The sequence below is a fragment of the Spea bombifrons genome, chromosome 4 (genome assembly GCF_027358695.1).
Source record: "Spea bombifrons isolate aSpeBom1 chromosome 4, aSpeBom1.2.pri, whole genome shotgun sequence".
NCBI lineage: Eukaryota > Metazoa > Chordata > Amphibia > Anura > Pelobatidae > Spea > Spea bombifrons.
Window position 1 is genome coordinate 103263918 of NC_071090.1, and position 25636 is coordinate 103289553.

At 40.6% G+C, this 25636-nt stretch overlaps 1 protein-coding gene and 4 non-coding genes across 5 annotated transcripts; 3 read left to right on the top strand and 2 right to left on the bottom strand.

The window, feature by feature from the left end:
• Window positions 1-861: 861 nt before the first annotated feature.
• On the top strand, window positions 862-934 carry TRNAK-UUU (transfer RNA lysine (anticodon UUU)). Its single transcript has one exon. It is a non-coding gene; the product is annotated as a tRNA-Lys (tRNA).
• Window positions 935-1297: 363 nt separating this feature from the next.
• TRNAK-CUU (transfer RNA lysine (anticodon CUU)) lies at window positions 1298-1370 on the bottom strand. Its single transcript has one exon. It is a non-coding gene; the product is annotated as a tRNA-Lys (tRNA).
• A 2197-nt stretch (window positions 1371-3567) lies between these two features.
• On the bottom strand, window positions 3568-7164 carry DNAJB1 (DnaJ heat shock protein family (Hsp40) member B1). Its single transcript, XM_053464293.1, has 4 exons — window positions 7061-7164; window positions 5868-6111; window positions 4433-4992; window positions 3568-4148 (listed from the first exon to the last, which is right to left on the bottom strand). Exons 2-4 carry the CDS (start codon window positions 6076-6078, stop codon window positions 3918-3920), a joined length of 1002 nt encoding a protein of 333 aa, XP_053320268.1. The 5' UTR covers window positions 6079-6111; window positions 7061-7164; the 3' UTR covers window positions 3568-3917.
• Window positions 7165-12080: 4916 nt separating this feature from the next.
• TRNAE-CUC (transfer RNA glutamic acid (anticodon CUC)) lies at window positions 12081-12152 on the top strand. The gene has a single exon. It is a non-coding gene; the product is annotated as a tRNA-Glu (tRNA).
• A 378-nt stretch (window positions 12153-12530) lies between these two features.
• On the top strand, window positions 12531-12602 carry TRNAE-CUC (transfer RNA glutamic acid (anticodon CUC)). The gene has a single exon. It is a non-coding gene; the product is annotated as a tRNA-Glu (tRNA).
• Window positions 12603-25636: the final 13034 nt, after the last annotated feature.

Here is a 25636-nt window from a genome sequence, read left to right on the forward strand (position 1 = left end):
AGCTGGCTGGTAAAGCTTTGAGCAATATGGAACTACAGTGCCCATGATGCTCTGCAAGGCCTCTACAGATCTGAGGCCGGCAAGGCATCATGGGAGCTGTAGTTCAACACTAGCCAAAGAGTTACCTGTTATCCATCTGTGACTCAAATACATCACCCACATGGGAGATTGGGAAATGTTTTTTTCTCATTAAGCGTGAAATCCAGCGCTGTATACAGTAATGCCTGCTTCATATATTCTTGCTTCAATAAACATGCTGTTATTTGTAGACCTGGAGGCCACCATTGTTGTCGGTCATTTGATGTTTTGGGTGGCTTTCCATGCTCAAACACCACACTGAGCTTATTCTTTATGGCAATGCTAATGAAGTCCGTTCCACCAATGACTTTCACGGCATGGAACAGCTCTTTGCATGTGCTGGTAACATGTGAAATGTATAAGAGCTCTGCTATATCACATGAATCCCCCCAACAGTCTATATCTTGGTCAGTGCTTACACCATAGGATAGTCGCAATACTGTTACACAGGTCCAAACCGTGCCTTAGAGACCCCCGCATGGCCCTGCTGGGATGTACTGTACATGCATCATGGGAGAATCATGAACACCGTTATTGACAAAATTTTACACCTTGGCATACACCTAGTGCCATAATGGGGTTTATTCACTAAAGGGAACTCTGACAGGGAAGTTCGTGTCCGACAACCTAGAGAGTTTCTAGATCTAAGCGTTATTTAAAAAAATATTGCTTTCCGTGGAACTTTTGAATCCGGTCTTGTCATAGCAACCAATGGAATGTTCCTAATGATTGGACATGTTCATTTTATTGCTACGGTGATTGACTTTCCCAGCTAAAACCGAAGCCCGGATAGCTCAGTCGGTAGAGCATCAGACTTTTAATCTGAGGGTCCAGGGTTCAAGTCCCTGTTCGGGCGGCAATTTTTTTTACATTATTATATATAAATGGATTTACTCGTCCATTGCATAGCTCTCCAAACAGAGAACTAGTTCAAATCAGACCCAATATCTCAATGTTCGGACACAAACTCCTGGGCGAATGACTAGGATTGGTAAAGTATGTGTGGCTTTTGGCTGCATTTAACAGGAAGTGACAACTCTTTAATGCTTCAGTCTCTGAAATCAGATTGTGAAAAAACACAGACTATGAGGTACTCAGCAAAGGAGTTCTGACACTTGCTTAAATTGCATTCACTAAATATAATTTTACATTTCATGACGCTAGCAAGAGTTACATTAGCTTTTTTTTTTTTTAAAAAGGGAACAATGTAAAAGGTAACCGCCCAACGTGGGGCTCGAACCCACGACCCTGAGATTAAGAGTCTCATGCTCTACCGACTGAGCTAGCCGGGCAAGTATGTGCACTCATTCTGTACATAAAAATATAGAGGTTTCCCTAGTGAAAAGGTAAGCTGTGTATTGGAGCGTCACTTAAATGTAAGTATATTCTCCAAATAAATGCTCAGCACTTCAGATAAAGGTGAAAAGGAGGTGTTCATTGCAACACAGGTGGGGATGTTGGCTCGACTAACAAGTAATATATAACATAACAATTTGACTTACAGAAACAACAGTTAAGGAGGGCCCTGCTCAAACGACTTTACAATCTAGAGGATTATCTATTAATAATCAAATGCTGAGAAATATTTATTACCATATCCCATATGTATAACACATCTAACAGACTGCTATGTTTGGGCGTCATCATGTTTAACATAATTAAAAAATTATATTTACTCATTCATTGCATAGCTCTCCAGGCAGAGAGGACTAGTTCAAGCCAGACCCAATCTGTCAATGCTCGGGAACAAACACCTGGGAGAATGGCTAGAGAATGGCTAGAGAATGGCACTTTGAGGTACTCAGGAAAGGGGTTCTGCCACTCGCTTAAATCGCATTCCCTAAATGGCACCTTAAGACAAAATCAAAGTGATCATATATGTCACAACCCTGGGTTAAAAAGTGCAGTTTAATAATCAGGGGTTGTGATTGTTATATATATCTATCTGTGTGACTGTCTTATGTGCCTTTGTTCTCTCTTGTGTGCAGCCCCTGTCCATGTTCCACATGTCCTGCCCACAGACTTTAACAGCTCCCCTACCGCACCATTTCCCTGCTATTAACCCACAGGGGGTGGGGTACGGAGCAGGAAAGCTTCTCCCATGGATGCCTGGTCGCTCGAACTAACACACACACACACACAATTGGCTTGTATAAAGTTAGGAATGTTTCTATAGGCTCTTTACCATACTGGACAATCCTTATATTACTGCAGAAGAAAAGCTGTAGCCCACACGCCAGTGTCAGTCTCCAAAAGATTTATTTACAAACACAATGTCAGAACATTGAATAGTGTGCAATTAAAACAAACAAAAAAAAAAATACACAATCTATACATATTTATCTTTTAATAGCAAAGGCTGGAATGAGACTATTTGAAGAAAAAAAGGCCTTTTGTTTGCAAAATATATCAGCTTCCCAAGTGCAAGCTTTACAGGTCACCTGTATAATAAGTTTAGTGGACGTGCACCTTATTCACGCGATGACTTGGACAGCAACGTTGCCGCTAAATACAATTTGTTATAGAAGTTGGCCGTTTTTATTGTCAATTCTGGACGTTTCCAGAATTCAGTTTTAAAATAGGACTTTTTCTTCTGTGATTCTCTGCAACCAGTCACCGGCTTTCTCCTGCAGTCGGGTCACATGATGCGCACATCTCCATTTGAACTTCTCAATATGGACTCTTAAGCCCTACTGGTTTTAATCAGTAAGATTTTGCCATCCATACTATGATTAAATGACAAGGTATCGGCCCCTTATAAATGCAGGTGACCTGTAACACATAAAATACCATCTGTAGCTCCAGTTATACTAAATACACATTAACCTGATGTGAGATGACAGCATATATTTTGGGATCCAAAAGATATAGTGATAAATCCAAGTCTTTAGCATATATACGTATATATACATAAACAATAAAAAATATAACTACTTTTATAAAACATGCACACATATATACAATGTTTCAATCATTCCGAAACACAGGGACAGAAACTGGAATAGCACAGATATACTGTGAAGATTTAGATTTATCACTTTATCCCATTGGGATAGTAATAACATTTTCTGGTGCTTCAAATACCAATACATGGACACTATACACAGAGATGACCGGACGAAGAGGGGGCAACGAGAGAGCCCTGGAGTTTACACAGGGTCTTAATCGGACTGTTTGACTGCGGACACGCGCACAAAAGAACAGAAGTCTATCGGGTCTTTAGCTGACGAGCGAGGAAAATCATTAACGGTCATTTATTAAACGTAAGATTGGCGCGGTCCCTATTGTGCAATAGCGCCAGGTCTTTATAGACTAAACGGCTTACGTTGCAATGTAGACTTAAAATTCCGAAAAGGAAATATTAAAAAGTCCTCCAAGCTCACATTTTCTTGAAATCATTGCACCGAAGTTTGTCAGTTTTGGCGCCTACAAAACCAAAAAAGACCATTTAGAACATTCTGCAGTTTTTTGTATTTTTTTTTTTTTAAATGGTGCCGCTTTCTAACAACTTCCAGTTAGATACAGATAGCCATCTGGGCCACTAAGTAAACTTTCTGAGATCTAGTTCGAAATAGGCTTTGTGGGGTTCATGAACATTATGTTCATTTTTATTAGAAAGAAAAAAATAAAATAAAAAAAACCTCTGGAATCCAGTAAATTAAATTTCTTGTTAAGGGATATGTTTTGGTAGTAGGAAGAGTAGTTTAAACATAACACATGTATACGCCTCAGCCACCTTTAAGCATATTGCACCTTCCATAGTGCTTATGGAGTTTTGTAGGCTGGTCCCATCGTAACAGCTTTGGTCAGTATCACCGTGAGAAGGTACCAAGCGGTCCCTATGCAGGCAGCAGCCTCTCCAGCACCTCACGAGATGCTGCAGGAAGGCGCTCAGGAAAACGAATATCGAACTCCACAATGAGATCTCCCCGCTGCTCGGGAGACTTGGGAAGAGGAAGTCCTTCACCAGGGATCCGCTTCTTGGTTGCAGGGGAGATTACGTCTTTGATCGTGAGAGGTATAGTGCGATTATCCAAGGTGGGGATCTTAAGCGAGCAGCCACAGAGAGCCTGGGAGGGGTAGCAAAAGGTATAAGATGTTACCAAACAACTACAGTAAACGGTCCAAAATAAATCTGACCCCAAAAAAACTAATTTTTGTGAAACAAAATCTTAGATTTAGATTATAAAAAGGAATTCACAGGAAACCAGAAAAAAAAACAGCAGAACCACACACTTCCTACCGCAAGTCAATGTATTAGTTCACCTAATCAGGCACTTCCGCCAACACATGCAAAGGGTTAAAAAGTCCAACCTCCATGGGATTACACATGAACTTCAGTAAAATCACCTACCTCCCGCAGGCTGATCTTGGCTGTGTAGACCACGTTTGAAGAGTCTCTCTTGAATAAATGGTGAGGTTTGTCTTTCAGGACAAATACAATGTCTGCAGGAATGTTGCTTGGAGTCTCATCCCCCTCTTTTGGGAAGGTGATTTTAGTGCCTTCTTTCCAGCCTTTTTTAACTTGGATAGTCAGGATCTTGTCCTCATTGTGTACACTTCTTCCATCTGGGCCAAGCCTCTTATGGGAGATCTTCATCTTCTTGGTGCAACCAATAAAAATATCCTCAAGAGACACTGGTAGTTCCCTCACCACAGGTGGATCCTGCTTCTTGGCAATAGGCTCCCTTCGGCCACCAGCATGTCTAGGGAAGTGGCTAAATCCACCCATGCCAAAACTTGCAAAAGGATCATCTGTTTCCATGTCCTCTTCACCACGTCCAAAGAAGGTGTCAAAGGGATTGCGGCCCCCAAAGAACTCTGTGAACATGGCATGTGGGTCCCCATGAAAGGTGTAGCTGAAAGATGGACCGTTGGGACCGCCACTCCCACCACCTGGGGTTCCCTTTAGACCTAAAAGATAAAAAGAAATAACTTAAAAAAATAACTAGAGAATTTTCTGGTGATGACTGGGAGGGAAAAACAGACAATTTGACTGCACACTTATTACTGTTGCAAAAGCACACATATTGTGTACACAGTCAAATCTATAACCAGGATCACAGATCTAAAGGTGGGGGATTAACACGAGAAAGGGCATGTCTTGATTTGCAAAAATACTGTCAGCTCAGACAGGACAGAACCTGCAGGCTTTTGTGTCAATGCTCTGAACACACAGCAAATGCTACTCCAATTCTAGAAGCACGCTCTCTGCATACACTGCACTTTCATCACTTTAATCAGCGGAGATTGAGCTTCACCATCCAAATATACAGCCCTGTATATACTTTATTTCAAGGAGTATTGCTTAGCAGGAGTAGTCAAACCTGGCTCTCTATTTGGGGTGTGGGTAGAATATAGAGCTCAACGTTAACATAATGAGAAGTAAATTAATTTTCTTCATTATCCACAAAAAAATCCTTCCATTCATGCGAAAATGTTTTTGCCGTTTAAAAGATCCACGCTTTAGTAACAGCAAGGAAACATTTTGTGCCACTGCTATAGCTAATCTTATTTACATTCTGTTCCTACTGTCCAATATCTGTCTCCACCCTTAAGTCAACACACTTCTCTACCGTTTGCCACTCCTGACATAACTCTGCCAAAGCGAACATAGACATCTCAAGGAGAAATATATATATATATATATATATATTTTAACTAACCATACGAGGCCACAAAGCTGCAATGAATTAAAAGTAATTTGATGATGTAATAAAAGAGGAATCAAGGTACAGATTCCATCAGATGTTAGTATACTCCTTAAGATTTTATCCTTATGTACACACCTTCCTCTCCATACTTGTCAAATATTTCTTTCTTCTTGGGGTCACTAAGCACGTCGTAGGCCTCCGCGATCTCCTTGAAACGCTCCTCGGCCCCGGGGTCCTTGTTCTTATCGGGGTGATACTTCAAGGCCTGTTTCCTGTAGGCCTTCTTTATTTCTTCCTCCGACGCTCCTTGCGACAGCCCGAGGATCTTGTAGTAATCTTTGCCCATGCTTACGAGTGGCGTATAAAACTACAGACGGACCTAGGCACAAGGAAAGAGCAAAGCCTTAAACACAGACCTTTGGGCACACAACGCATACGTTCCACGCACACAACCTGGATCATTCTGGAATAGGTGGGAAGGATCAGTTCATTTAAAGTAGATGCAAATTTTGTTACATACCATTAATCAAAATAAACCAGTTTCTATAAGTTTATTGGCCGATTTACAAACAATGTCTGAACATACCGGAATATAAGCACTTCAATAGTCATCTGGTCTGCTCTCACTAAATTATACTATAGGGGGGGGGACAGAAAAGGGTGTCAGGCAACTGGGATCTCTCCGGAATTAACAGAATCTAGTGCGCTCACTTATATTTCAGCGGACGCATCATAAATCACTTTTATTAGGAAACATTCAGCTTCACAGCCTTTCCACGTTTCCTGAACCTTTTCAGATCTGAGCTACACGAAAACATTAATCACACTCATTATGGCTTCATTCTGGGTGCCCATCATGTTTCAAAGATTAGGCAGGAAGAAGATTTGGTTTAGGTGAAATGGGGCAGCATAGCAGTAAAAGTGGTGCCATCACCATAGCAACACAGGGCTCCATTTTGCACCAGAACTGCTCTCACTGTAGGTGTATGGTGCACTATAAACATAAGCCAAACAATATATGGATGATGTGCATTTACATTAAATTATATCCCTACAGAGGTAAAACAGGAATATCCGCATGGTAACCGGGTCCCCAACCAGCAGCCCCCTCCTGACTCATATGACAGGTTTCACCCCTGACAGCCCGAGCTTCACCACGGGCAAAGAAAAGCCTAGCTACATACGCGTACAACAAGGTACCTAAAGCCACTAACATGACCCGACCAAGTCCGCCTCAAAAGCCCCACTTCATTCAACTACTACCCCCCCTAAAGGCAATGTCTCCCCTACAGCACCGCGTACCTCAGGTCACACAGTCGCACACTCACCTGTATCAGCCGCTCCTGAGTTTATCTCTCAGGGTGTACACACTCAACTCCTCTCTTGTATCCACACAACCCCGCCTCCAGAACCTTCCAGATCTTTCTTCCGCACTCTCGAAACTTCAGCACTCCACCCCTCCGTTCTACCAATCACAAGCAGACGCAGCCATTGCCAGTCTCAGCCAGGCCAATGACAACAAACAGACATGCGAATTAACCACTCAGGATCCTGCTTCTACTGACCATTGAGCGAGCTTTGTGAATTTCTACGGTACCGCCCGCGGTGAATGATTGGTTGAGGGATATGCTAAGTCCCACCCACTCCTGTCAGTCAGGGTTTCAGGTTGTTGAAAGGTGTAGTGTTTGCTGTCATAGCCAAGCTGAAGGTGTCGTCAGGACAAGTTTCACTAATGGTAGTAACCGTGACGTAATCGGCATTCGGCAGTACTTAAATTGGGATAAAGCCCAATGTTTTAAACTGATTGTCACTTTGTGTGACAAAAATCATGGTCTGTTTGCCACCCTGACCCCTAGGAACATATGTTGTGTCAGGTATGTACCTAATATAAGTATATAATACAACAAACACCCATAATACAACAACCACACTCCAGGCATGCTGTCTGATCCAGCATGTAGGAAGTGACATCAGTTTCCTGCATTCTGGGTCAGTCTGCACAGAGGGAGAAACACACAAACAGTTTGAGGGCTAAGATGGCACGAACGGGCTGTTTGGGGGCTAAGATGGCACTGAGAAGCTGTTTGGAGAAAAAGGCTGAAAAACTGATCGCTTTTAGAAAATCCCTGGCTTTTTTCCATCCACTGATGCAGACAACAGACACTTTAAATGGGGAAATATTACTGTTTCTACCCCATATAAATTAAAGGGATGACCTGAATTTGTATTTGCCACCTAAATGTTGGGATATTGTTCTTTGTCTTGATTATCCCCTTAAGGACAATGGGCGGTCCCAAAACCCATTGAAAACAATGCATTTTGAGCCCGTACATGTACGGGCTTTGTCATTAAGGGGTTAAATACCTACACTAAACTAACCACACACGTCCCAGGGCAGCAATAAGGTGGCAAATGTGCAATATGGCTACCTTCCACGGCAGCCAATCCGAAGGGTCAGTACCCGCTATGTTACGCAGTGGGGAAGAGTGACCAATAAGAGAAGTGTCTACTTTCTTTTTCTACACAAGCATCCTGGCTCAACCTTTATTGGACGCAGCTGCCTGATGCGGATCCCAGGGACACCCTGTAGCTCATTGGGAACTGGCAACCCCCCCATCACACCTTTCTTATGACTTCACCACTCTGTGTCATTAGAATATGATGCAGAACCCACTTACTTGCAGGGCCTAAGCATTGATGAATTCACTGATGAAAATGATGTCAAACTGATAGCACCATTAACATCTTCGTATTTTGTTATTATTGTTTTATTTTTAACTTAAATTCATTTATTTTATGCACCGTGTTTGACCTATAGACTTCGAGAATCTTCTGGAAGATAATGTCTGTCTTGTGAAAGTTCATTAAACAGCTGCGGGCTAGAGCGATTTCCAAGCGCTCTTTGCTGAGTAAGCCTGCGTTTGGGATGACTCCCCGAACAGAAAATGAATATCCTGCTGTGGTCGAGTTGGTTCATGTAAACGGGTATTGCCTTATATTGAGTGTGTTGTTAAAGAGCAGTGACGCCCATTTTATTCAGGAATTAGTGAACCTCTTTGCTCCCTGTGTAAGCGATTAGTGAAATAATTTTATAATTTTTTAAAAATAAAAACGGTTTAAATTTGTAATAAATATAAGTCAATTATTAATCTCCAAGGACGACGAGGAATCTGTAGTAGTTAAAGGAAAGCCAGATTTATATCCCTGGATTTAAAGGGCCTTTCTACAAAATTAAAAAAAAATGGTAATATGTAAAAAAAAATTCTCCACTGATGTCGCCATCAGGGAAACCTTCCAGTTCCAACAAAATGTAAAAAAAAATGTAGCTGAATGTGTCTGCCAGTGCCTGGCCTATATACATTCTCCTGCCCCTGCGCTTAAATGCCCTACCTTACTATGGGGCATCAGTTCTTTTTTTCTAATATGAGGGAGGGGAATGAGTCTTCTGAGCTAGTGAGATACAGTGGATGTAAAAAGTCTACACACCCCTGTTAAAATGCCAGGTTCTTGTGATGTTAAAGAATGAGACAAAGATAAATAATGTCAGAACTTTTTCCACCTTTAATGTGACCTATAACGTGAACAATTCAATTGCAAAACAAACTGAAATCTTTGAGGGGACCCCCCCCCAAAAAAACCCCCACCATAACCTGTTTGCATAATTATGCACACCCTTCAACTAACACTTTGTTGAAGCACCTTTTGATTTTATTACAGCAATCAGTCTTTTTGGGTAGGTATCTATTAGCATGGCACATCTTGACGCAGCAATATATGCCCACTCTTCTTTGCAAAAGCTCTCCAAATCTGTGAGATTGCGAGGACATCTCCTGTGCACAGCCCTCTTCACATCACCCCACAGATGTTCAATTGGATTCAGGTCTGGGCTCTGGCTGGGCCATTCCAAAGCGTTAATCTTCGTCTGGTGAAGCCATGCTTTTGCGGATTTGGATGTGTGCTTTCGGTCGTTGTCGTGCTGAAAGGTGAACTTTATTTTCAGCTTCCTAACAGACGCCTGAAGGTTTTGTGCCAAAATTGCCTGGTATTTGGAACTGTTCATAATTCCCTCCACCCTGACTAAGGCCCCGGTTCCAGCTGAAGAAAAACTAGCCCCAAAGCATGATGCTGCCACCACCATCCTTCACGGCGGGTATGGTGTTTTTTGGGTGATGTGCAGTGTTGTTTTTGTGCCAAAAATACCTTTTGGAATTATGGCCAAAAAGTTCGGCCTTGGTTTCATCGGACCATAACGCATTTTCCCACGTGCTTTTGGGGGACTTGATGTTTGGTTTTGCAAACTTCAGCCGGGCTTGGATGTTTTTCTTTGTAAGAAAAGGCTTCCTTCTTGCCACCCTACCCTATAGCCCATTCATATGAAGAATACGGGAGATTGTTGTCACATGTAGCACACAGCCAGTACTTGCCAGAAATTCCTGCAGTTCCTTTAATGTTGCAGTAGGCCTCTTGTAAGCCTCCCTGACCAGTTTTCTTCTCATCTTTTCCTCAATTTTGGAGGGACGTCCAGTTCTTGGTAATGTCTCTGTTGTGCCGTATTGTCTCCACTTGATGATGACTGTCTTCACTGTGTTCCATGGTATATCTAATGCTTTGGAAATTATTTTGTACCCTTCTCCTGACTGATATCTTCCAACAATGAGATCCCTCTGGTGCTTTGGAAGCTCACTGCGGACCATGGCTGGAGAAGTGTGTTGATCTGAGATGCAACTAAGCAAATGTCAGGTAAATCCTACTAGAACAGCTGAACTTTATTTGTGATTAATCAGAATCACTTTGAATCATGGCAGGTGTGTAATGACTTCTATTTAACACGAGTTTGAATGTGATAAGTTATAAGAGGGTGTGCACATTTATGCAACCAGGTTATTGTGAGCCCCCCCCAACCAATTTCAGTTTGTTTTGCAATTGAATTGTTCACATTATAGGTCACAATAAAGGTGGAAAAAGTTCTGACATGATTTATCTTTGTCTCATTCTTTAACATCACAAGAACCTGGTAGACTTTTTACATCCACTGTAGCTCCATTGGTAAATTCTGTGACTATAGAACCTGCTTAGAGTGTGTGCTAAAAGTCTGTAGGAGTGTCTGGCCTATACAGTGCCCTACCCCTGCACCTCAATGTCCTTCCTTATTCTGGGGGATTCATTCTTCTCCTTTTTATTTAATATTGGTGGATTCAGTCTGTCTGCCAGTGCCTGCTCTGTGCCCTGCCTCTGCTGCTGTGACTCAATCTCCTTATTTAGTTTGACTGATCAATTCTTTTAATTTGGGTAAAATTCAGTGTCCTACTACTCCTGCTGCTGTCATATCACCTTCCTTACTCTGAGGGATCCATTTTTTGGGAGAATTGGAGTTCCATGTCATGCTGCTAGATGCCTGAACCATTAGTGCAGTGGTGGTGGTGGTCTTGCAGAGCAAAACCAAGCCTGGACCTCTTCTCTGTTTGAGAATTCCAAATTAGAAAAAAGGACCCTGAATTTAATCTGAACCGATCTGTCGGAAAACATTGTTGGCAGAAAACAAAATCACAAGAAACAGAAAAACAAATTGCGTCTGCATAAATCTTGCTTGCTGGTATTCCATCCACCACACTACCCTCTAGACCTGATTTTTAGTCCGCCACAGGATAGTGATGTGTTGATGTTTTCTGTCCACAAAGATGCTTTTATACTAAAATGAAAAGGCCAACACTAAAATACCAGAGGCTCACATATAGCATAAGAAAGTTTGCTTTACTAAGACATACATATATATAGATGGAACAGCCTCCCAACAGGAAGGACATGGGGCTAATACAGTAAGAGACTTTAAACATGTGTTACATAGGTATATTGCAATCCTGAATGTAAGACAAGACAAAGGACTGATTAAGCATTGAGTGCTTACATCAGGAAAGACAGGCAAACTAGATGGTCCGAATGGTTCCACAAGCTTTTATAATAAATTGAAAAGGCTGCACACCTGGTTCCAGATTTTAATCATGAGAGATCTAAATTACCCTGACATTTACTGTAATATTGGAACAAGGAATTTTACAATCTTCAAGGAGTCTCTCTCATTTGGCATTTTGGCCAAACGCATAAACGGTGCTAATCTTTAAAACGAGACCGAAATCCCCGCCATGGGACTAAAGACTCAGTGATTCTCAACATCTGTGGTGTGGAAGTTATTTGAAAGATTTTTAAGGGATAATGTTCAAGAATATATTTTCTCCAACTTCATCATTGATAGACATTATCATGGCTTAATGAAGAACTGGTCATGCTTAAGAACTGGTCATGCTTAAGAACTGCTGGGAGAGTTCATGCTTTCAATACTTTAACAAGGAGTCCCTGGTGGTCTAGTGGTTAGGATTCGGCGCTCTCACCGCCGCGGCCCGGGTTCGATTCCCGGTCAGGGAATATTTTTAATAAAGTACAAGAAAAGTGAGGAGAAATGTTTACATTAAGAAAGACGAGCAGAGAAGTTGGTCTGAATGGTTCCATCAGTTTTGATCTTCAAGGACACTCTGTCATCAGGCATGGTGACAAAAGATTGTCAAAAAGCATAAACAGTGCTACTCTTTAAAATGAGACCAAAATCCCCGCCATGGGACTAAAGACTCAGTGATCCTCAACATCTGTGGTATGGAAGTTATTTGAAAGATTTTTAAGGGATAATGTTCAAGAATATATTTTCTCCAACTTTATCATTGATAGACATTAACATGGCTTAATGAAGGGCTGGTCACGCTTAAGAACTGCTGGGAGAGCTCATGGTTTCACTTGCTTAACAAGGAATCCCTGGTGGTCTAGTGGTTAGGATTCGGCGCTCTCACCGCCGCGGCCCGGGTTCGATTCCCGGTCAGGGAATACTTTTAATAAAGTACAAGAAAAGTGAGGAGAAATGTTTACATAAAGAAAGACGAGCAGAGAGGTTGGTCTGAATGGTTCCATCAGCTTTGATCTTCAAGGACACCGTTTTGGCAAAAAGCATAAACGGTACCAATCTTTAAAACGAGACCAAAATCTCTGCCACGGGATTAAAGACTCAGTGAGCCTCCACATCTGTGGTGTGGAAGTAATTTGAAAGATTTTTAAGGGATAATGTTCAAGAATATATTTTCTCCAACTTTATCATTAGTAGACGCTTTTATCACCGAGCGCCAGCGAAAGTGGGGGCATCAGCGGAGGTTGTCTATGCGCATACCTTCCCCGGCTGCCAGAGAGGATAATTCCCCGCAGCGCTGCAGGGAATTCTCTTCTCTGGTAGTCGGCGAACATCTGCTCGATGGACGCAGACAACCCCTGCTACTGCTGCCACTTCAGCTGGGGCTTCTATGACGGAGCAATGGTGTCACATGACCTTCCGGGGCTCAGTCATAGAAGCGCCGGCGGAACTAACGCCGGCCTCCACCCGCTGCCCCCACCAGATACCAGGGAGTCAGAAGCACTGGTAAGTGGCGGGGGGGGGGGTTATATGGGGGGGCATAAGGCTTTTTTTTTTTCAGAGTGCCTTTTAACCCCCTATATGCCATTCTGCCTACAGAAATGCCTTATACCCCCCATATGCTTAGCTGGGAGGTCAAGTTAGTGGGTGTTCAGGCTGGTCAGTCTGGCCCAGCATCGTATAGTTAGAGAGGGCTCCAATTGGGAGCTAGATTGTTTCTTTTTATGCTTTTGTTTTGGGGTGTTTTGTTTGAGCAATTAAAAATAAAACACTGTTTTGCTGCAAGTTGGTGTTCCTGAGCCTGATTGCCCTAGACCAGGCATGTCCAAACTTTTTTCGAAGAGTGCCAGATTTGATGAAGTGAACATGTGCGAGGGCCGACCATTTTGCCTGACATTTTCTGAACCATTAAAATTAAATGCAAATTAACTATTTTATGCAAAGTTTATTGAAAACGGCATACCACTTCTATCCCTTTCTCACTATCTCCCCTCCCTACCCCCTTCTCACAATCTCCCCTCTCCCTCCCTACCCCCCTTCTCACAATCTCCCCTCTCCCTCCCTACCCCCTTCTCACAATCTCCCCTCTTCCTCCCTACCCCTCCTTCTCACAATCTCCCCTCTTCCTCCCTACCCCTCCTTCTCACAATCTCCCCTCTTCCTCCCTACCCCTCCTTCTCACAATCTCCCCTCTTTCTCCCTACCCCTCCTTCTCACAATCTCCCCTCTTCCTCCCTACCCCTCCTTCTCACAATCACCCGTCTCCCTCCCTACCCCCTTCTCACAATTTCCCCTCTCCCTCCCTACCCTTCTCACGATCTACCCTCTCCCTCCCTACCCCCTTCTAACGATCTACCCTCTCCCTCCCTACCCCCTTCTCACGATCTACCCTCTCCCTCCCTCCCCCCCTTCTCACGATCTACCCTCTCCCTCCCTCCCTACCCCCCCTTCTCACGATCTACCCACTCCCTCCCTACTCCCCTTTGTAGGTCACTTACTGTCAACTCCTGTGTTGGGAGCGTGAGGCGTTTGTCTCGGGTGCTGGCGCTTCACTGCTGAGTGCCGGCATATGACGTCATATGCCGGCGCTCAGCGTGAAGCGCCGGCACTCGAGACAAACACCTCACGCTTCCAACACTGCACTCTGGGCAGCGCAGAGGCAGGCGGCGGTGGCAGCGACGGCGAGCAGAGGAGTCCTGGATTTCTGTCAGTCAGGGGGGCCCAAGAGGTGCCGAGCGGTCGTTTTCAGCAACTGCTCGGCACCCCTTGGGCCCCACTGACTGGCAGAACTCCAGGGCCCGGTCGCAGTCGTGACCCCGGTAGTTCCGCCACTGCCTACAATTTCTTCATCAGATGCCCTTGTGGCTGTGTGTGCCGGCGCAGGGAGAAGGAAAGCCCAAATCTAACGACGTCCGAGATCGCAAGATTTGGGCTTTCCTTCTCCCTGCGCCGGCACACACAGCCACAAGGGCATCTGATGAAGAAATTGTGTAGGGGAGGGCAGGGGCGTACCTAGAGTATTTGGCACCCGGGGCGGATCCTGTATGTGGCACCCCCCCCACACACACTTTAAAACTACCTGGCCGAAACTGAATATGACCCCCCCCCACACACCATAAAAAAATCTAACACTTTTATTTAAAGTAAGTAACACACCAAAATAGGACAAAACAATTAAATAACAATATATATATATATATATATATATATATATATATATATATATATAATTAACAGCAATCACATTCCTATCATGCCCAGGCATACCCAGATTCCAGGAGGCACTCGCAGACTTGGCATGATAGGAGTATGATTGCCTTATCTACCCCTTCTCGCTCCCTTCTGCCCTATCTACCCCTTCTCACTCCCTTCTCCCTATCTACCCCTCCTAACTATCTACCCTCTCCCTCTTTGAAGTTCACTTACCTTTCAGGAGTCCTGCGGTGGGGGTGCAAGGCCTCGGTCTCCCAGCTCTGCCACTGTATGGAACAGTATAGAGTGATGGGAGTTATGATGTACTTTAGAGCATAATTATATAATGAAAAATACATTGGAAATGGTACAGCATAACACCCATCACTCTCACACATTTACCAATCCACACGCATACCAATCCACACGCACATACCAATCCACACGCACATACCAATCCACACGCACATACCAATCCACACGCACATACCAATCCACACACACATACCAATCCACACATATACTAATCCACACACATACACCAATCCACACACATACACCAATCCACACACACATACACCAATCCACACACATACACCAATCCACACACATACACCAATCCACTCTCACTGTATGCTTTCCTACCTTTCCTCTTTTCTCCTTACAGCTCCTTTTCCTGCTCTTCGCTCCTCTTCTTCTTCAGTTCTTCCTTCTTCTTCCGAGGGCACGGGGTTCAGATCAGAGGGCACGGACAGTGGTGGGCGCGGCTTCAGTGTTGTGCGCCGGGATCTGACAACAAACCCCGGCGCACAACAGCTGTTGCCGCGCGGATCGCAAGGGAGCGGTATCGGAGGTCTTTAACAGACCTCCGGCTCCCTTGAGTGATTTTAAGCCAGGTTCAAGGGAAATCCTTGAACCGGCTTAAAATCACTCAAGGGAGCCGGTGGTCTGTTAAAGTTACAGATAGTTAATAAACTCACTGAATAGTGAATATCTTTCTTATTTAAAAATTAACACAGTTTTAAAAGATAAAGAACTGGCACTAGTAAATGTGATGGATAAAATCTATGCAAGTGAGGGTAAATACAAACTGATCTCAAAAATAAATAAGATTTTCCACCAATTCAAGTATAAAGAGAAATCTACGGGAGTAAATAAATGAAAAAAGATATGAATATTGAGCTTATCAAGGAAGATAGTCCACAGTACCACCATATATGAAACTTTTCTAAAAGTTACACATCGATGGTACTTCGTCCCAGAAAGACTCTTTAAATTCCATAATAAGGTGGGGAGTTTTTGTTGGAGATGCAAAAAACACTCAACACAACATATGGTGTGTGTAACTGTGTAAGCCTCAATCCTTTAAAAAATATCTCACGGATTGTGGGATTTAACACCACAAATGTTCTTGTTCCATTTTGAACTTCCTAACATAAGAAATTCAGCGAAATTACTTTTTATACAAATTCTTATGGCTACAAAGCTCTGTCTGGCGAGAAATTGGGGATCCAAGGAGATCCCAAACTGGGTTGAAATAACCTCCCAAATCAACTGTCAGAGACTCATGAAAAATGCAATATATGTGAACAAGGACAAAAGGGGACTATATGACGAGATTTGAAGGCCCTGGGCACATCTCATGGTCCATCAATAGAACCCTGTCTCTCCCACCTCCACCCCGCAAGCCGCCAGTGCCAAGATAGTATGTAAGGGCATATCTGGATGAGTGTTTGTTGTTGTTCTCCGTCATTCTCATGAATAGTGACACCTCTATCCCTACAGGATATATGAGGAAGTGACAACTCGCGCATGCCTAGGAGCAGTACACAGGAAAAGAAAAGCAGGCAGGCATGGAGCAGGAGAGAGCCAGTGACCCATAAACTGCAGGAACCAAGGTGAGTTCCACTGGAGTCCTGACACCCTGATGATGACATCACTGCATAATTATCTTTAAATGTTACCACATTTTTTTTTTTATTACTGTTTAAGATCGCTTTCTAAGCTTATTTAATGCCATGACGTGCCAGGTACGTCATCGGTCGTTAAGCGGGTAAAGTTTGGTGATCCAGTGAGAAATCAGATCAAATCCTCGACTTTTATTTGAGGAATAATTGAAAGTTTGGGTGTTTAACTTTTTTCAACTCAAATTACTGTTACCTAACCTGTGGAACAAATCCTAAGTAGAATTGCAAAACATGTGGTGTTTTTTTCTTAATTTGTACTATATTATTTATAATAAATAGTGGACAAGTAATAAAATAAAGTTTAGCTGTACACTTCACAAGCTTTTTTACTCCCCCTTAAGGAAATCTTAAGAATCAAGGGTTTTCTGACAAATAATTGAAACAATAAAGACTGCATAGCCAAATTAGAATCCCCTCTTTCTAATTGAATAAGAATGATTTCCTTCTCAAAGTATTTTGAATTTTAGGACACCTGGAAGGAAAATATTTTTTTTGCGTTATTGTTGGTATAGAACAAAGAAATTAAAGATCCAATCTCACAGAGGAAGTGGATGAAATCAATAGGGTTGGGAAACATTTACATTTACTTGAAATGCATATAAGATGTTAAATTAATAACCACTAGGCTTGCAAAAATGTTCCCATAGTGCTGTCCTAGATGCTGGAGATGTGAATCGGTGATTATATACATATTTGGTAGTATTGTAGTACTAGATCTCGATATTTGGTGAGATTAAACAAAAAATTAGGAATAGAGCTATAACACCAGAAGTAAAGTTACTACATATTAACTAGCCAAGAGTGCCATACAATATATTTCCCCCTTTGAGAGGTGGATCCACAACTTATCAAAAGTTTACATATAAACTATGACTATGGTTCGATTTATTATGGAACGTGAACATATTATTCTCCCTTGGGGCTTTTGTCTTAGTTTATGTTATGTTTTGTTTTTTTTTCTGTTGTCTTTCAATATTGTATATCGGAAGAATTATATGGCACTAAACACGACAAAGGGGATTCACAAATGAACAAGCGATTGGTAAAAATGGCAAAAAAGCTTTGGTCACTCGGATGTTAAAAACTCTGGTCCTAAAAGGGTTAACCCTATAAAATGACAACTCTGCTCAAAGTTCTTTTCAATGAAACCTTAAGCATGTAAGGCTTTTTTTCTTGATATTTATATTTATTTAATTTTCCAGGCAGTTTAACACAAACATAGAATACATCGGTAAGGTATTGCAATAACGGTTCTTTCTTGCCGACAAAGAAATATATAATCTTAAATACGTTTAAACAATTGTTCCAAGCAAAACAAGTTGTCCAATCCTCATTCGTTGCTATATTTAATATTACGATAAATTATATATTTATTTAAGGACTTTATAAACGAACAGGCGCTATATTCCTGGCCCCACCGAATGGAAGAAAAAAGAAAAAACAACAAAAGAATAAATTACAGGATATTTGGCATAAGCTATAAATATAGCAGCCAAATATCAATGACAGATACCACATATATCATTCATACGTCAGTCATACTTAGGAGGAGATGAGAAACAGATGGGGGCTAGCTATTAATCAAGAGTTGGGTCATAATAAATTGTCCGCCCAGGGGTACAGCGGATGGTAAAGAAGAGAATAGATAAATAAATAGATAAATAGATAAGTAAGTAAGTTATATAAATATATATAGAAAAAGAGATAAAGATCTTAATCCTCAGTTACGATCTCTAACATTCTGGGAGTCGATATCACAAAGTTGTTTCCAGGGTCGCCAGATGTTGTCAAATTTGACAAGTTTATTAATTTTGTTGTAATATCCTCTTTCCATTAGGTACTGATGGTTAATTTGGTTGATAACTAATCTCCAGTTAAATAAACCTGGTTGTCTCCAGTGCCTAGCTATACATATCTTTGCGGCCATAAGGACATGTATGATTAAGATTCTATAATTTAAACAAAAATTCTCAAGTCCCAAGTGGAAGAGGAACACCTGTGAGTCTAATTGTTCCAGACTGTGAAAAAGTGATCCAAGTAGTTGCAAGAGATTTTTTCTTAAATTTAACAATTGCGGGCACTCCCACCAGATATGAACAAAGGTGCCCGTATGGGAAAAGCAACGCCAGCATCTATTTGAATGTACAGTACTGATTTTATTAAGTCTAGTTGGGACCAGGTACCATCTGTAAGTTATCTTAATATAAATCTCTATTAGGCTTATTGAGTGGACGAACTTTTTTGTTTGGACAAAGGCCTGACGCCATTGGTCCAAGGAGAACTCAATACCTAGGTCATTTTCCCACTTCAGGATCGGTGGATCTTTCTCATCTTTTTGCAATGATAGTAGAAGTATAGATGAACTTGAGATTTGTTTCTTATTTTTATGTTTTGTTAACCAATGTTCTAATTCGGGGTTTCTATCAATCCCTACCTGGTCAATAAGATTCTTCACCCTCAAAAAAGAAAATAGTTCAGATGATGGTAGGGTAAAGGAATTACATAACTGAGGAAAGGGTATAATAGTGCTTTGGTCTAACAAATTGCCAATACAGGAGATGCCGCATCCTTGCCATCTGGACAAGTCTATATCTCTAATAAAAAATCGAATAGCCTCGATAGGGGTGGAGGGCATAAGAGTTCTCTTTATTCCCATAGTTCGTTTTAGTTTAGAAAGAGTTTTAAGTGTATCATGAATTATGGGATTCGAGACTTTTATATCTTTCAATCTAATTGTATCCGCCCAGAAGAGAGAGTATAATTCACCAAGTCCAATGTCTAATTCCTCTATATATAGCCATTTTGGGAAATTATTAGATTTTTTGTCCCAAGCCAAATAATGGGTCAGCATTGTAGCTTCATGGAGTTTATTGATACTAGGATAAGATATTCCCCCTCTATTTGATTTTTTAGTTAAGATGTTATATGTAATTCTTGGTCTTTTATACTGCCAAATAAATTGATCCATAGTTTGCTGGATCTGCTTCAAAATAGGGGGGTGAACTCTTAAGGGGATTGTTCTGAAAAAATAAAGAATTTTGGGGATTAAATATCCGTTTATTAGGTGAATTCGGCCCATCCAAGAAATTTCTAAATTTTTCCACCTTAGGAGCTGTGCTTTTATTTTGTCAATTAGTTTTTTGTAGTTGAAATTGATAAGTAAGGGGAGCTCATTTGTAATATTAATTCCGAGGTAGTCTAAAACATTAGAATTCCAGTCAAGTGGACACAAGGACCCAAGCTCAGTTCTTTCATCTTGCGTAAAGCAGGTCGTAATAACCTGCGTTTTACCAAGGTTAATTTTATAATTAGAAATTGAGCTATATTTATCTATCACCTTAAAAAGTGCGGGAAGAGAAGAAGTTAAATTCGTCATTGAAAGGATTACATCATCTGCGTAGAGAGAGATCTTAAATGACTCTGAGTTAATTTGTATACCAAATATATCGGGCGATTGTCTCAATAACTCCGCAAAAGGCTCTATAGTAAGAATATAAAGTAACGGGGCTAATGGGCATCCTTGGCGAGTTCCATTTTTTATAGGGAACCAATCTGAGTCCAATAGATGGCCGACCACCTTGGCAGTTGGATTAGTATAAAGGTTCATAACATAATTTTTAAATGTTCCCTCAAAACCATAATTTGTTAGCACAGCATCTAAGTATCTCCAATTCACCCGATCGAACGCCTTTTCCGCGTCAAGCGCCAAAAAAGCTGATTTGATTCGAAGGGAGTTGGCCTTATGTAAGAGGTTTAAAATCTTACGGGTATTGTCCATGGGACTCCTGCCTTCCACAAATCCTGTCTGATCCTTATTAATAATGTTTGGTACCACTTGTTTTAGTCTCTGCGCTAATATTTTAGAGTAAATCTTAATGTCTAAGTTAATTAAGGAGATAGGTCTATAGTTAAGTGTAGAGCTTGGGTCCTTGCCTTCCTTGAGTATTGGAATTATCGCCGCTTGGAAAAGTTCTACTGGTGGTTGCACCGTTAGCGAAAATGTGGAAAATACTCGCAATAGTAGCGGGGCAATCGTTTGCTGAAGCGATGTATAAAAAAGGGAAGAAAATCCATCCGGGCCGGGAGCTTTTCCTAATTTCATTTCCTTTATTGATCTCTTAATTTCTACTAATGAGATAGGTTGATTTAGAAGTTGTAATTGTGGGGCCGAGATCTTTGAAAGATTTAATTTCTGTAAGAATATAGTTATTTCCGAGTCCGAGTATGGAGACTCGGGAAGGTTATATAGAGTTTTATAATAATTGGCAAAAGCATTGGATATATCTTTAGGGGTAAGGAAGTGCTTATTTCCAACTATAATCTTTTTAATAGTTTCAGCTTTATGTTTGGCTTTAAGTTTATTAGATAATATTTTTCCTACCCTATTACTAGAATAATACCATTTCTGGCGAAGTTGTAAAAGCATCCAATTGATTTTTTCCTGTTCTTTAGTTACAATTTCCTTTCTAATAGCTTTTATCTGGTGGAGCATAGGAAGGTCCCTGTTATTTTTATTAATTCTCTCTAGCTCAGCTAATTTTATATGTAATTCAGTCAATGTAGAGCCCCTGCGTTTCCTCTCTCTAGTGCCTATTTTTATCAATACTCCCCTCATGTATGCCTTGAATGCGCACCAAAGGATAGGGTCGGATACTTCTCCGTTGTCGTTGACCTGGCAAAATTGCTTAGCCTCCTGTAACAATTCGTCTAAAATTAATGTGTTTCTCAATAGGGATTCATTTAGTCTCCATTTGTTTCTTATTGTATAATCGGGATTATTAGCAATCTCTAGAAAGACCGGTGCATGGTCCGACCAAGTAATATTTCCTATCTTGGAATCTTTCACCATTTTCAGAGAGTTTGGTTTTGTCAAGAAAAAATCAATTCGCGAGTACGTTTGGTGCATATTTGAAAAAAAGGAATAGTCTCTCTCTAGTGGGTGAATAGTGCGCCAGCAATCAAACAGAGAATTTCTTAACAAAAAATCTTGGATCCCATAAGATGAGTTTTTAGGATGACTGCGATCTAACTTAGGATCTTGAACAGAGTTGAAATCCCCACCAAATAGGAGAGTGCCCGTCTGAAGAGAGTCAATTTTAGTAATAAGTTTATCCAAAAAACGGACAGAAATCCTATTTGGGGCATATACATTAACTAATGTAAACTTAATATCATTAATTTTAACTATTAATATCAAGAAGCGTCCATTAGGGTCGGCTTCCTCATATATGAGATCTATTTTAAGTTTATTAGAAAAGATTATAGCCACTCCCCTTTTCTTCTTTTGGCCTTCCATATTAGCTGAATAAACATGGGGGTAATTTTTACATTTCCATAAGGAGATATGCGACTTTATCCAGTGGGTTTCTTGAATGAAAGCAAGATCAATATTATTATCTTGCAATGATTTAAGTAAGGCACTTCTTTTTTGTGGAGAATTTAGTCCCTGGACGTTTAAGGTAAAGACCCTAATGGTCATGAAAGTAATATATTGCCCCCAGTGTTTCTCCTCTCCTTCTTTCATTCATCCACTTAACAGAACAGTCATAAAATACAAACATCATCTCTAGAGTTCAAGCAAACTGATTATGTTGCTAACCCTAAAAGTTCCTGTTTCCACCACAGGAGTTATGTAGGGAGGGAGGGGGAGAGGAGGTATAGTTAAGAAAAAGAAGAAGAAAAAAAAAAAAAAAAAAAAAAAAAAAAAAAAAAAAAAGGGATCGCACTGTCACTGTATAGTCGAGTGCAAACCTAATAATCAGGTTGCATCTTAACCGCACCCCTCAGTATAGCATAATGTATACACGGCTCCATGCACCTTATGGTTACTTAATTAACACTTTTGAGAAAAAAAAATATAATCGTGGTTGTCTTGTCAAAATGAGCCTAGAAGCCTGTGTCTAGACATTTCTAAACTTAATTTAGTAATAGATAATTAATACCAATAAATATCAAAATGACCACATATTAATAACAAAAAAAACAAAAAACACAAAAAAAAAAAAAAAAAATTCAAGGAGTAGCGTATCGACCCTACTTAGCATGACATCAGTTATACCAATATTTAAAATAAGAGAAGGTCAAATAAAATAATAAATAGAAAGAAGTAAACTCAGTACCTGAAATCGCACTGTATAGTCAAGTCCAGGCCAGTAATCAAGTTGCATCATAACCACACCTCACTATATACAATATAACATAATGTATACACAGCTCCATGCGCCTTATAGTTAATTAATTAACACTTTTAAAGAAAAAAATATAAACGTAATTATCTTGTCAAAATGTGCCTATGAGGCTGTGTCTAAAAGATTCTAAACTTAATTTAATAATAAATAATAACATCAATGTCAAAAAATGACCATATATTGATAAGAAAAAGATTCAGGATATAGCGTATCGACCCAGCTTAGCATGACCACCATTGTGCCAGTATTTGGAATAAAAAAAAAAAAAAAGGAGATCAAATAAGGTAACCGAGACTTAATAAATATACATATGATCTCCGCAATTCCTATTATCTCTAGTGCAAAAAAAAAAAAAAAGGAAACGCACTATGTAGTCAAAACTGGGCCCCTGATAATCAAATTGCATCATAAACGCACCCCACAATATAACGTTCTGTATACACAGGTCCATAGACCTTATAGTGCTTTTAGGGAAAAATATAATCACACTTGTCCTATCAGGATGTAACTAAAAGCTGTATCTGAGCGGGTCAAAACTTAATTTGTAATAAGTAGTTAATGCAATCAATTTCAAATTATCCATGTATAATACGGTTCAAGATATAGCATATAATCATCCTTTCTTAGCATAACATCAGATGTGGCTATATTTGAGGTAAGCAAAAATCGCATGAAATAATCAGCACTTAATAGATATACATAGACTCTCTCAGTTCCCATTGTCTCTAGTACAGTAGGGGGAAAAAAAAGAAAAAAAAAAAAAAAAAAAAAAAAGAGAAAGTAGATTTGTTCTGCAAAAAAGTGAGGTAAAAATCTAAATTGTGAAGTGTATAGATTGTAAAAATCAATTAAGAAGGCTTAATAAGGAGAAAAGATAAGTGCCATGATCGGTAAATACCTTGAAATTAAACATGTGTTTAAGAATATGTGTATTGTAATACGAGATCGTGTTCAAATTTCACGATTTATGTGATATAGAATTACAAGAAAGTGCAAGTGTAAATTTGTAGAAGTTGTGTGTCACTCCCCTGTGTGGGAGAGTATATAAAAAAAAAAAAAAAAAAAAAAAAAAAAAAGGGAAAAAAAAAAAGCCAAAAAAAACCTTAAGCATGTAAGGCTTTTTTTCTGACATAGTAACAAGAATATTCACCTACCCACGATCTTATGGTACTCTTCAGTGTGTTCTCATGTGGTGGCTTCAAAGCCTCCCTGAACTTAAAATTGTACATTGATGGCATTGTCATCACATAAGTATGGAGGCTGTTTGAAAAACCGCAAATTTTAGTCTTATTTTCAGCAAAACGAGGCTTGACGCAAAGGGCTTCTGATGACGTTGGAGGATGTCTACTTATTTTGTTTGTGGGCCGGCTGGAAGAGGGGATGCTGGAGCTCGGTGAAGAAACAGCCGCCTGTACATACGTAGCAACCATGAAGCAAGGACACTAGACACCATACTGACTACACAGCTATATTTTCATGCAGATATATCACTGCTGGTAATGATTCTATGGAGATGCCAGCTGTTACAGGTGTTCGTCTTCGTGGGGGAAAAAAGTCTTCGGATTCCGCGAATATATTCGCCCTTTCCTGTGTTCGGTTCTGGCGAATATTCGTGTACATTATTCGTGTTTGTTTTTTTTCTTTGTTTTTTGTAGAAGGGGTTAATACGGGGTTAACGCGGCACACACTAAGCAGCAGCTTTGGCGCCAGGATTTTAAATGTCCGTACGAGCAACTCTATTGGTCGCCTGCAGGGGCCTTCTCTGCCATCAACCAATGAAGTACACCTGTGCATCAGTGGCGTAACTACAGTGCCTCTAGGGGTCCGTGCCCTGTGTGACCCCTGTTTCCTCTCGCCTCATACAAGGTCACGGCACGGGGTGACAGGAGGCGTATTGGGGGTCACGTGACCCTTTTATAAAGTTTACTAGGTGATCAATGATCGCCTCCTAAACTTCAATGTTGTCGCTGAAATGCATCGATAGCGAGGCATTCAGCAACGCCGAACACCCACCCCAGGATGTGCTGTGACCTGTCACAACCTCCACTGCAAGAGGTTTTGCCACTCACAAGATGGCCGTGTCCTAGAACTCTGGCTCCCCTTGCAGGTTGAATACATGTACTGCATTTAACCATGCAAGTCAATAGAGGCCAGCTTTCTAGTCACAACGGGACTAGTAAAATAAATGTAAAATAATAGTAATAAAAAAAGATAAATAAAAAAATAGTAACATGTAAAAATAATTTTCCACCCACTGATGATCAGGGGAACCTTACAGCTCCAAAAAATGTAAAAAAAATAAAATGAAAAAGCCCCCCCCCAAAAAAAATAAAAATAAACAATTCTTGCATGGAAAGAGTTAAAATACTGGCATGTTAAATGCCTATGGGGTATCTTCTTTTAAAAAATGTGATGAGGTAAATTTGGCCGGGTTCAACAATGTCCCAATCAACACAGGGGGTAGGATGACCAGGGCTATTTTACGTAATAAGATCAGAACAATATCCATGTTTTTGCTCTGCTCTCTGTCGCATTTAGCATAACCACACAAATAATGCATACTTCTTTAGGGATAAGTAGGGTTTTTTTGATAAAAAAAAACCATTCATA

What these genes read in the sequence shown, in the direction of transcription:
- DNAJB1 (XM_053464293.1), bottom strand. Translation starts at nt 6,078, where the DNA reads ATGGGCAAAGATTACTACAAGATCCTCGGGCTGTCGCAAGGAGCGTCG. An exon ending in TGACAAGTATGGAGAGGAAG is followed by an intron (nt 4,993 to 5,867) that starts GTGTGTACATAA and finishes TTTATCTTTTAG; the next exon opens with GTCTAAAGGGAACCCCAGGT. An exon ending in CCAAGATCAGCCTGCGGGAG is followed by an intron (nt 4,149 to 4,432) that starts GTAGGTGATTTT and finishes TACCCCTCCCAG; the next exon opens with GCTCTCTGTGGCTGCTCGCT.